At 38.0% G+C, this 11,813-nt stretch overlaps 1 protein-coding gene across 2 annotated transcripts; it reads right to left on the bottom strand.

Moving 5' to 3' along the window:
- Positions 1 to 1,085: 1,085 nt before the first annotated feature.
- Positions 1,086 to 3,359, bottom strand: LOC133315397 (adenosylhomocysteinase-like). Of its 2 annotated transcripts, XM_061517007.1 has the most exons (3): positions 2,979 to 3,359; positions 2,580 to 2,843; positions 1,086 to 2,112 (listed from the first exon to the last, which is right to left on the bottom strand). In XM_061517007.1, the coding sequence occupies exons 1-3, from the start codon at positions 3,288 to 3,290 to the stop codon at positions 1,366 to 1,368; spliced, it is 1,323 nt and encodes a 440-aa protein (XP_061372991.1). In that variant the 5' UTR covers positions 3,291 to 3,359; the 3' UTR covers positions 1,086 to 1,365. The 2 variants fall into 2 exon arrangements, with proteins under 2 accessions (XP_061372991.1, XP_061372990.1); XM_061517006.1 differs by having other exon boundaries at positions 2,580 to 3,359.
- Between the last annotated feature and the right edge of the window lie 8,454 nt (positions 3,360 to 11,813).

Below are 11,813 nucleotides of genomic sequence, written 5' to 3'. Positions count from 1 at the left end.
GGTGATGTCATAAGTTCGTTTTGTCGTTGTAATAAAAAACTACAGAAATTAAAATGCTTTCAGAGACTGCTAGGACTTAAAGGTTAATAATAAGTTAATAACATAGGAATTATTCCATTTCTCTAATTTGTAAGGATGAACGGTCCTTTATTTAGTATGGAAAAAGTCGTGAGATGATTATTTTACTTTTTATATAATTTTATAATCAAATTAACAAAACAAACAAAAATAAACGAGATTTCATCCTTCCCTGTTTCTCTCCACATCTTAATTTTACTATTTAATTTAAAGCTTCAGTCTTCTCAGGTCTCAACCAAGAATATATACATTATTATCAATAGCACCTTTAACCCAAATTAATTAAGATAGGTGATAAATAAATTCAAATTAATCGGCGAAAAACATGGTTTAAATCATTAACGTAAAAAGCTCAATTTAAATATATTAGTAGTATAAATTTTAGCATTATGTTAACGTAAATAACTTATCTATATTGAGTCCAAAACGATATCGTTTTGAAACAAAAATCAAAAAAAAATTGTAATTATAATTTATTTAAGAATTATAATCATCTTTTTCATTATAATTTTTTAATTTTTTAATCTAAAACAACGTCGTTTTGAAAACGAACGTAGATTTATCTACGTTTACTTTAGAAACATTAAAGTCTGCTTTTTATCATAGAAAACTCTTCTAAATCATAGTATAAACGACGAAAATCCTTACTCAAATATTTCTAGTAAATAAGTCAAATAGCAACATCATAAAAAATAAAAATAAAAATGAACTCAGAATCTATTATTAGTGCAAAACTATTATTATTATAAAATTTTTTGCTTTAGCATGATCATAAGCTCACATAAAATCATTTAATTCCCGTGTAACTCATGTTTTTTTAATATGGCACATGCATTTAAAATAATACTAGCAAAATTTGTATTCATGCCTAGCCATTAGCTGAATCTAATTATTCCCGGATAATTAGGTCCGAATTGTCAGGTATGTGAATACTGGATTATAAGGATGAGAACTTTTTTTTTCATTTTTTCTTTTCTTTTGATATATTAAAGGTGGAGCCGTGGAGAGAAACACAAATTTGAGCTACCAAATCAGAATGCACACAGCCCCCGACCAAAGCCTTATTCAAACCCATTTGGTCTCATTGAAACCAATAGATTGCCTTGCTCATACCTGACCCACCCACCAGAACAGAAATTCTAGGAAAATCAAACACCTAAAGTTCCTTCCACCACAAATCTCAAAAGTCTAATAACAAAAATCCGAAAATGAAAATGAGAACCAATCAAGCCGATGCATAAAACAGTTTTTCTTTTCCCTAGATCTCATCACCCCTTGATTATCATCTCAGTACCTGTAGGCAGCAGGCTTGTAAGGACCCTCAACGGGCACACTGATATAATCAGCCTGTGATTGGGAAAGCTTTGTGAGCTTAGCACCAAGCTTGCCAAGGTGGAGTGCAGCCACCTTCTCATCAAGATGCTTAGGCAAAACATAAACCTTCTTTTCATACTTGCCAGTAGCCTTCTCCTTCCACAACTCAAGCTGAGCAATGACCTGGTTTGTGAAAGAGCATGACATGACAAAACTGGGATGCCCTGTGGCACAACCCAAGTTCATCAAACGACCCTCTGCCAAGACAATGATGCCAGTCTTGGTCTCAGGGAAAACCCACCTGTCGGTTTGAGGCTTGATGGTGATGCGCTTCACGCCAGGGTAATTCTCAAGCCCAAGCATGTCAATTTCATTGTCGAAGTGACCAATGTTGCAAACAATGGCATTGTTCTTCATTTTCCTCATGTCGTCAACCATGATAATGTCCTTGTTACCAGTGGTGGTAACAAAGATATCAGCATAAGCCACAACATCTTCAAGGGTCAGAACCTGAAGACCTTCCATGAGAGCCTGAAGGGCACAAATAGGATCAATCTCAGTCACAATCACACGAGCCCCAGCTTGCTTCAAGGCAGAAGCACAACCCTTGCCAACATCTCCGTACCCACAAACAACAGCAACCTTCCCAGCAATCATAACATCGGTGGCCCTCATCAACCCATCAGGGAGGGAGTGACGGCAGCCATACAAGTTGTCAAACTGTTACAAGCCATAGATCAAAAGATAAAAACACACAAACTTTATTGTCAGACCAGAAAATGACACACCAAGCAAATTCGAATCATAATCACCAGCAATCCCCACCAAGTAATATATATATAAATTCAATGACCCACTTGTTGTTTTCAAGAACCTAATCAACACTAATAACTACTACTTATTACACAACCTGAACCCCAGACATATCAATAGCACACCAAACCCAGTCATTAAGTAATACCCAACACTCCAAACTTCTCTCAAGACATAAATCAAACAGTTGACAGATTCAAAACCCAAAAGTCAAAATTTAACACATTCAACTAATGCTAAAAAAACCCACAACACAGGACAGATCTGAATCCAACCCAAAATCTTAACTAATAAAAATCAACAACTTATACCCAAAAATCAAACCAAAACCCCAGATCCAGAAACAGATCTAGCGAAAAAAAAAAAAAACTAACCTTGCTCTTGGTGACAGAGTCATTAACATTGATAGCAGCGAACAAGAGAGTTCCATTAGCTTGCATCTGATAAAGCCTCTTAACTCCAGTGGTAGTCTCTTCAGAAACCCCAACGAGCCTCTCCTTCATCTTACGGTACCTCTTAGGATCGGTCTTCAGCCCATCCCTGATGATGGTAAGCACGATCTGAAACTCAGCGTTATCCGTTGAAGCCGGGTCGGGCACCTGACCCGTTTTCTCGAAGAGCTCCTCGGCCTTAACACCCTCATGGATGAGCAACGTGGCGTCGCCTCCGTCGTCGACGATGAGGTCAGGTCCGCCGCCGGGACCCCAGTCAAGGGCGCGTTCGGTGCACCACCAGTACTCCTGGAGGGTCTCTCCCTTCCAGGCGAAGACGGCGGCGCTGTCGCGAGCTATGGCGGCGGCGGCGTGGTCCTGAGTGGAGAAGATGTTGCAGGAGCACCATCTAACCTCGGCGCCGAGCGCGGTTAGGGTTTCGATGAGGACGGCGGTTTGGATGGTCATGTGGAGTGAGCCGGTGATCCTGGCACCCTTGAAGGGCTGGGCCGGGCCAAACTCGGCCCGGCAGGCCATAAGGCCCGGCATCTCGACCTCAGCGAGCTCGATCTCAAGGCGACCAAAGTCGGCCTGAGAAAGGTCCTTGACCTTGTACTCACGGCCAGTTGTGGTTTTCTCTACCGACAAAGCCATGATGCTGATGAAGAAGAAGAAAGATACAAGGTAGAGAGAAAGAGAGAGAGAGAGTGTAGAGGGGATATAGTGATATGTGTGAGTGTGTGAAGAAGAAATGAGTGTGTTTAAATAGGGACTTTGGGAGTTGGTGGTGTGTGTGTTGTTGAATGTTGATTACTTATTTTCTCCACTAAACATAATTCAAATTATGTTCAACTCCTTATTTCTCTTTCTTTTTTCTTTTTTTCTTACTTCTTTCCTTAGTACTTTCAAAGAAAATCTAAAATTATTTATTATGCTAAGAAAATATATTTGATTTGGTATTCAAAACTTACCTACTCTATATACAAAAGGATAAAATATTAAATATTATGTAAGTTGTATTACAACTGAATTTTTTCCGACAAAGTTTTCTTAAAAAAAATAAACCTTTAAATATTTTTCTTAATAGTTAAAGAATTGTTAAATGAGATAAGAGACATGAATAAAAAAAAATCGAGTAAAATAAAGAATGATTAGAGACTCTCTTTTTTTTAACTGAAAGTCTTGAACTTGAGTAATATTAATAGAGAAAATTATTGGTGATAGAGTCACCGAGAAATTAAAAAAAAAAAAATCCTTCAAAACTAAACAATTTGTGAATGGTATCAATACTTATAAATAAGAAAAAACTTGAGCGATGATCGGTCCAATAGATATTGGGCTGGGATGACCAGCCACGGTTGAAGATGAAGGATATTGACGAAAAGAATGAACGTTGAATGGAGTCTTGCCGAGATGTTGGGTTGCTTGGCGAGATGGGAAATGCGCGAAATTGATGTTTGCATAATGTGGAGGAGACTGTGGGGGTTACATGTAAGGCACTCTGATGCTCAAGTCAGTTCAATATTCAATAGGGTTCGAGTATTCAAAGAGAGATATCATATATGATCTACATGCCTCTATATTTACAGTGTGGAGTGTCTTACTTCATGCCACCTTTTAGTGGTGGTGTCAATTCTCAATAGTATAAATGGGTGGCCTGTCACAGGCTATTCCTTGGTCTAGAAGCCTAGAGTCGGGGTAGTTCTCGTAGATGTGGTGGCAAGCTGGGGCTGCATTTCATTCATTGGTTTCAAGTGGTGGCCAAGTTACCCGAGCTGCCGATCTTGATGTTGATGTTTTCTTTCATGTTAAATCACTCTGGCTTGCTAGTCGACTAGGTGAGATTCCCACGGTTTGTACGTGGGATGGGTGAGTTGCCTTGTTGGTCAAGTTTGGAGTTTCCCGGGCCTTCTAGGCCTTTATTGGATTGGGCTTATAGCTTGTTGCTCACGCCACAGGCATAAGTAGCGAGATATATATTCATGTGAGATGTCAGTTTACTTGTGGCGAGATGTTGCTGGGGTGTTCATCAACCAATCCAAACCCTAAATCGCAGTGACTGAACCGAAAAATCAATAATCGAATTAACCGAAAGTCGAAAAAAAAAACCATAAATTGTAATTGGATTGGATCGGTTTTTGGTTTGTTTAGTGAAAATCGATCCAATCCAAATCGATCCAATTTATTAATCTCTCCTACCTACTTAGGCCAATTCCCCAATCATACTCCAAAAAATTCTGAACCCGAGACTCATTAACCATCAGCTAAATCCAAGAAAATTTATTGCCACATTCTAGCAATTTTTCATTACTACCGTCAATGTGACTTCAACCGTTGGATATGATACTACAAAACCATGATTTTTTTTGCTACATAAATATTGCATTTGTATTGAGTTAAGGATTTGTTTTATTTAGTTTTATAAATTTCACGTGAATATGATACTACTATAAAACTTATGTGCCAAAATTTGAAATAAAAAATTATTTTAAGATTTCTCTATATTAGTAATTGAGAATAAACTTCCTTACTTTGCCATTGTCCAATTTTCCTTCTTATACAACAAGTGATAAATACTTGAAATCGAGCTTATCCAGTTTCAAGTTTTTGTTATACTATATTGAAAATTAGATTATCATTTACTGATACTTCTAGATTGCACAAGAATCACTTTTACAAACTTTACAAAGCCAATACATACAAATGATATGTTATTTGCACAATAATCATCATAAAAATTTTTGGCTTTTCAAAAAATCAAAAACTGATCCAATCCAAATCGAATAAAATTTAATTGAATTGGATCGGATTTGAAAAAAAAATCAAACTGAATGGATGATTATATTATCAAACCAAAGGGATTGGATCAGATGATTTTTGCTTCCAAAACTGATCCAATCTAGACCACATACACCCCTAGATGTTGCCATGTATTCACTATGTCTTGCACTTGAGTGGATTTTGGTAATCAATCATTTCGCTGCTTAAAAAATGGTTGATGTGACGTTAATCCGTTAGTGGCATTAAACGCAACCTTCATTATGTGTGGGTTAACATATTAACCCTTTCGCCTCCTGCTGACACGCGTCCCTTCCATTTTCACCACCATTTCACTTTTTGGTGTGCTTTTACGCATATGCCCTCTGTGACTTTTTGAGTTTTAACCTCTCTTTCGTTTCTTCCATAATCATTCCCATTCTCCTTGTGAATTTACTTTCGTGACACGTTGATGGTTGTAATGCCCCGCAACTTGCAAGAATCAATGACTGTCCCCATAAACATGCACGAGACTTGTCAGCATGCTTTGTCCTCACTCACACACTTCCTAGGAAAACTTTTCAGGAGGTCACTCATCCCAGATTTGCTCAAAGTTAAGCACGCTTAACTATGTAGTCCTTCCATTCCGGTCTACCGAAGAGTAGATGCATCTTGTTAGTATAGGTAGTACCAATTAATTCATATAAGTTATCCCCAACTGTACTGTCATATACCAACACAGTCTTTGAAATTTATCTCTTTCAGGTGTTGATTTGATTCATTCATGTACGCCCCAGCTACAAGATTTGGCATGAGCAGCTTATTATCTGTGTCATTTTGCACTGGCTATCACTCTCTGCCCCTGCTAGCCCTTGGGATGTTACATGCCCACCAGCTTCCGTCTGGTTCGTCCTTGAACCGCGTCGTACTGGGAGAGAGGATCTGCTCTGATACCACTTGTAATGCCCGATCACTTGCAAAGATCAATGACTGTCTCCACAAACTAACACAAAATTTTCAGCGTGCTTTGTCCTCACTCACACACTTCCTGGGAAAACTTTCCAGGAGGTCACCCATCCCAGAATTGCTCCAAGTCAAGAACGCTTAACTATGAAGTTCTTCTGTTTCAAGCTACCGAAAAGTACATGCATCTTGTTAATATAGGTAATACCAATTAATTCTTACAACTTATCCCAAACTATACAGTCCTATACTAGCACAATCTTTGGAATCCCTCTCTTTCTGGTATTGATTCGATTTATTCATGTATCTCCAGCTGCAAGATTTGGCATGAGCCGTTCATTGTCCGTGCCCTTTCGCACTCCCAGCCCTTGAGATGTTACAATGGTGATTGGCTACTTGCTTCAAGCTCAGATTTCTGAAGAATTTTCAACTCTCTTCAACTATATATACAACATGTATTTCTCTTCTTGTATTTTTACCTTCATTGTGTTGCATTTCTAGAAATTTGCATGCTGGTATTGTCTGGGTAGGAGAATGTATTGTTGATAAACCCGGACCGATCCTGCCGGGTCGACCAGGGAACCGATAAACCAGTTATATTACCAGTCCGGGTGAAGCAACGGATCGGCCAAACATTGAAACTAATGCAACCCAGACAGTTTTGATGAAAACTGGTGACTTGACCTATTTCATAAAAAAAATATTATTTCCAAAATAAATTTTCATAAAGGATATCATTTTTGTAAATTCGCAAACGGTTTGTTTTCTTTTGAAACATTTGAGTGATCTGTTACTTTACTTATTGACTTACATAGGTTATGTACTTACAACACTAATATTATTCTGGTTATGAACTATGCAAAATTTTTGATTAACTTTATAGCTAGAGATGTCGTCTACAGAATGTGAAGCATCAGTATCACAAGCATTATATGTTTGTTTGATCCTTTATTGGATAATGATGTACATGTATTTGAGTATGTTTATATTTTTTTAATATAAATTATAGATTTACATATGCTTATTGGGTCATACAGTTAAACCAGTGACTCAATATTTCGATCGGGTACCTGGCCAATTTTAATAATATTAGTTGAATGTGTGTTTTTCGACATTACTTTTCCTTCATTCTCGTTAGTGAGCATTTTGTTTTTCTGGGCATTGTGTCTCTTGTTTCTGGGTTTATTAAGTATTTTTCCACCTATTTGCTAATATGTATTCTAAACAACAATCTTTTGCCTTTTTGGAATGGTTGAGAGATCCAACTCAGCCAGTCAAGAACCTAGGCTAGAACCCAATCATGTTAAGTCCTTCAACACCGATGAATGGTGGCTGATTGCAGAGGGAATATCTCTATGGGAGAAGGCTGAGATCCTGACGACCTTTCCTTTTGCATTTTGGCTTATGACATATATTACTTTTTCAGACAGCCAGATGGAAGATAGGGAGAAGAGGCTTGAGTTGATGAGAATGAAGAAACTCGCGGCTGGAGGTACCGAAACTTCAGGATTTATCTCGTCGACCACTTATGGTCGAGTCCCTCCGAGATCAACTACTCCTAACCTATCTTCCCCTGCCACAGTCTAGGATCAGACATTGAAGTAGAGGAAACAATTTATGAAGAGCCTGACGTTATTAGAAAGAGAAAGAACAGAAGAAATAGAAAAACTCAGCCTTTTGACCTTGGTGATGTGATTTTTAAAATGTATGACCGGAATAATCTGTCAATGAAATGAAATACCTGAGTAATGCATAACGACGCGGTGGAGGATGCACCGTTTTCAGACTCGTCTCGTTCCTAAACGCGATACATGCAACATGTACAATAATCGGAGCTGGGAGTGATGTGGGAAGTGATGTTGGAAGTGATGGAGCTGAACTGAAGTGATGGAACTGGAACGTGATTCTTTGACCACCGCGTCCCTGCTGTGTCAGATGCCCCCTGACGCGGTACCTGTCAAACCGCGAGCCGGCAGCCAATGGTGGTCCACCATCTCCTCTACTGTACGCGGTCTTCTGAGAGCCGCGTTCCTGAGGCGTTTCATTAGAGGCCGCGTCCAGCCTTCACCCTGGACCACTACTTATTCTCCCCCATCCCCGGCAGAACATCCCATTCTCTTCTAAGTAGAACGCGTTTGGTGCTTGTGGCTTGTGGGGCTTTCGGTTTGCCATTCTTTGTGTCATTTTCAAGTAAGTAGTATTATTAGATATTAGGTTTGTCATATGATTAAGATATTAGGTTTGTCATATTTGCAAGTAAGTAATATTATAATCTGGTCCACCATGTGTTAAAATCATATTATTAAGATTTTACATTTTCGAATGTTTTTTTTTTCTTTTTGTCTTAAAATTAGAATAGTGAATTTAATTGTGATTATTTGCTATTGTTTATAGTACTACTATTTTGTATTTAATTGCATGAAAAATTATTATTATTGTATTAATATTTATAAAATTTGTTAAATATGTTATATGCTATATTAGTATTTTAGGTTAATGGTGTTATATTTTATGCATAATTGTATTTTTATGTTCTTTAAAGGTCTCTTTATTTTTGGCTAAAAATATTAGGTTAGTATATTTAGTTTTTATAATTTGGTAGTAATTTTATTATTACTATTTTATATTTAATTGCATAAAACTTTATAATTATTCTATTAAAGTTGTTAAATATGTTATATTTATATTATTAAATTTGTTAAAAGTATAATATTATTATTATTAATATGTTACTGTTATTGGCCTTATATTTAATGCATAATTAAATTTTTAGTGTCTACACTGGTTCTACATTTTTTGTCTACAAATCTTAGGTTAGCCTATTTGTTTTTTATAATTTGCTATTATTTATGATTATGACTATTTTATATTATGCGCGTAAAATTTTATTAATATTATATTAATTATTCTATTAAATTTTTTAAATATGTTATATTTATATTATTAAATTTGTTAAAACAGTAATATTATTATTATGGATATGTTATGGTTATTTGCCTTATATTTTATGCATAATTAAATTTTTAGGGTCTTTAAAGGTCCTATATTTTTTGTCTAAAAAACTTAGGCTAGCCTATTTATTTTGTATAATTTGCTATTATTTATTATTATTACTGTTTTATATTCAATTGCATAAAATTGTATTATTATTGTATTAAATATTTTTGTAAAATACGTTAAATATGCTATATATAATTTTTTTAATTAAACTTGCATAACACAAGTTCATGGCATGTGAGGTGATTAATCCGGGTCCCGAAGATTACAGTGTGTTAAGAATTGATGTGCAAGAAACGCATGTGTCCCAAGCTGTATGGAACTCGGGATTGAAGAGGGTTCTCAAAGTTCGTAGAGCAACGCATGGGAAGGAGTCAGATCCGCACGATCCGGATAATATTCCGGAGCCAGTGGTGGAGCACCTTAGGCGTGCAGGCTTTTATCATGTCGCACGCATGCGTCATATGCCAGTTAGTTATTTAAAAGTGAGATGAATTATGTGCTTGTCCTTATTATAGGATAATGACTAATTTTATCCTTGTACAATGTCTTGCAGATCGATCATGCACTCATTAGTGCTCGGGTCGAGCGTTTGGCGCCCGGAAACACACACGTTTCACATGCCTCAGGGCGAAGTGACCATAACTCTTCAAGATGTGAATGCTATTCTTGGTTTGTCATCAGACGGGGAACCACTGATTGGACCGACATCCGCTAGTTGGAGTAATGTTGTACATCAAATGTTGGGACACCAACCTGAGCCACATGAGATCGAGGGAAGCTATTTGCAAATGTCCTTCATAGATCGACACTACGGACATTGGGTGCAGCACCAAGGCATGCCTCATAGTGAACTCCTCCATTCAAGGGCTTGTATATTGTGCCTCATTGGTGGATTTCTGTTTAGTGACAAGTCAGGGAATAAGATTGCCCTACGGTTTTTGCCATTTTTAAATAGGGATTTTTCGAGTATGACCACCTACAATTGGGGCGCAGCAGTGTTAGCATTCCTCTACAGGGAATTATGTATGGCGAGAAACCCAGCCCAAAATATTATGTCTGGTTGCCTGACCTTGTTGCAGATATGGGCATGGTTCAGATTCCCCCCCCCCATTGCACCGTTTATACCACCTGTGACCGATCCAAATGATCATTACGGAAGAAGATATGATGATATTTACGTATTTTACTGTGAAGTGAGTCGGAAAACAGTAAGACTTGGAGCCAAATGGCATTTTTCTTATTTTTTGGGTTTGTTTCCTTCAGATTTAACAATTTTGGAAGGCGGATACGGCCAAAGGATTTGATGCACTATAGATCGACACTTGACACTATAAGCAGAACCGATGTATAAGTTTGTACATGGCTTTAGTATTTGTCGGTTACATTATTTTACCATTATGTAATTAACATTTGTTGTTTTGTCGCAGATAATTTGGCAGCCGTATACTCATTATCACTTTCTTGGTGCATCTTTGGAGAGTCAAATGATGCGGAGATCCGTTACCCCACTTATTAGTTTCCATATTGTGGAAGCTCATCTGCCAGATAGGGTAATGCGTCAGTTTGGTTTAGAACCCTGCATCCAGTTGCACCAGCTAGACTTGGAGGCATTCATGATGTTATGTTACGCGGTAAACAGACTGAGAATTGGTTGGTTAAGTTGCAACCATTTATAGCCAAGTGGGAGACGCGAAACACAAGGGTTGTTGACGGCCAGAGTGGAGGCAGCAAATGCATATCACCTAATCATGAATACATGAAATGGTATCGGCCTCGTACTAGGCTATATATGACGTATAAGGCTGCCCGGACCGGACATATGGTTAGTTGTTGCATTAATTTTAATTTACCTTTATTCAAGTAATATATTGTTAATGTTATCCTATTTGCAATGTGTAGGTAGATGCAGCTGAGATGGCATGGTGGATGGCAGACGAGGATGACCCATCGACAAAAATTGATGTCCAAGAGGTTATCGACAGACTGCTTAATATTTTGCTCGAGTATGGTAGGGTCAATGAGCCTGACCCAGTGGCAGCAACTGTTCAATTACCAGAGGAAGCAGATACAAGTATTGAGGTCCCACCTAGGGCGAGGGAAGGACACGATATACCTCATCGTCGTGAACACATCCCTCCGGAGATATACAGTATTGATCCCCCGGGACCACGGATGCCTGGGACTTACAGACCACCTAGACAACCCACAGGTGCGTCAGTTCCTTTTGACTATTTTCCACAGGTTAGGCCACAGGCACAACCACAACCACATCAACCATTCTCCTTTCATTCATTTGGATAACCACAACATGCGTCAACCACACAGGAATAGGGTTATCCACCACCGACTCATGACAGCTCGACCGAGCCACCATGTTGGCCAACCCCTATGAACATGTCAGGCGGTGCATCTTCGAGCAGTCAGCAGCAGATAATTTGTTCCATATTTGGGGAGTTT

This window comes from Gastrolobium bilobum, unplaced genomic scaffold, assembly GCF_033153095.1.
Source record: "Gastrolobium bilobum isolate Gb01-03AN ecotype WA unplaced genomic scaffold, APGP_CSIRO_Gbil_v1 utg21167, whole genome shotgun sequence".
NCBI lineage: Eukaryota > Viridiplantae > Streptophyta > Magnoliopsida > Fabales > Fabaceae > Gastrolobium > Gastrolobium bilobum.
Note: the sequence above shows the minus strand (reverse complement) of the source record. Positions and strands in the feature narration are given on the sequence as shown.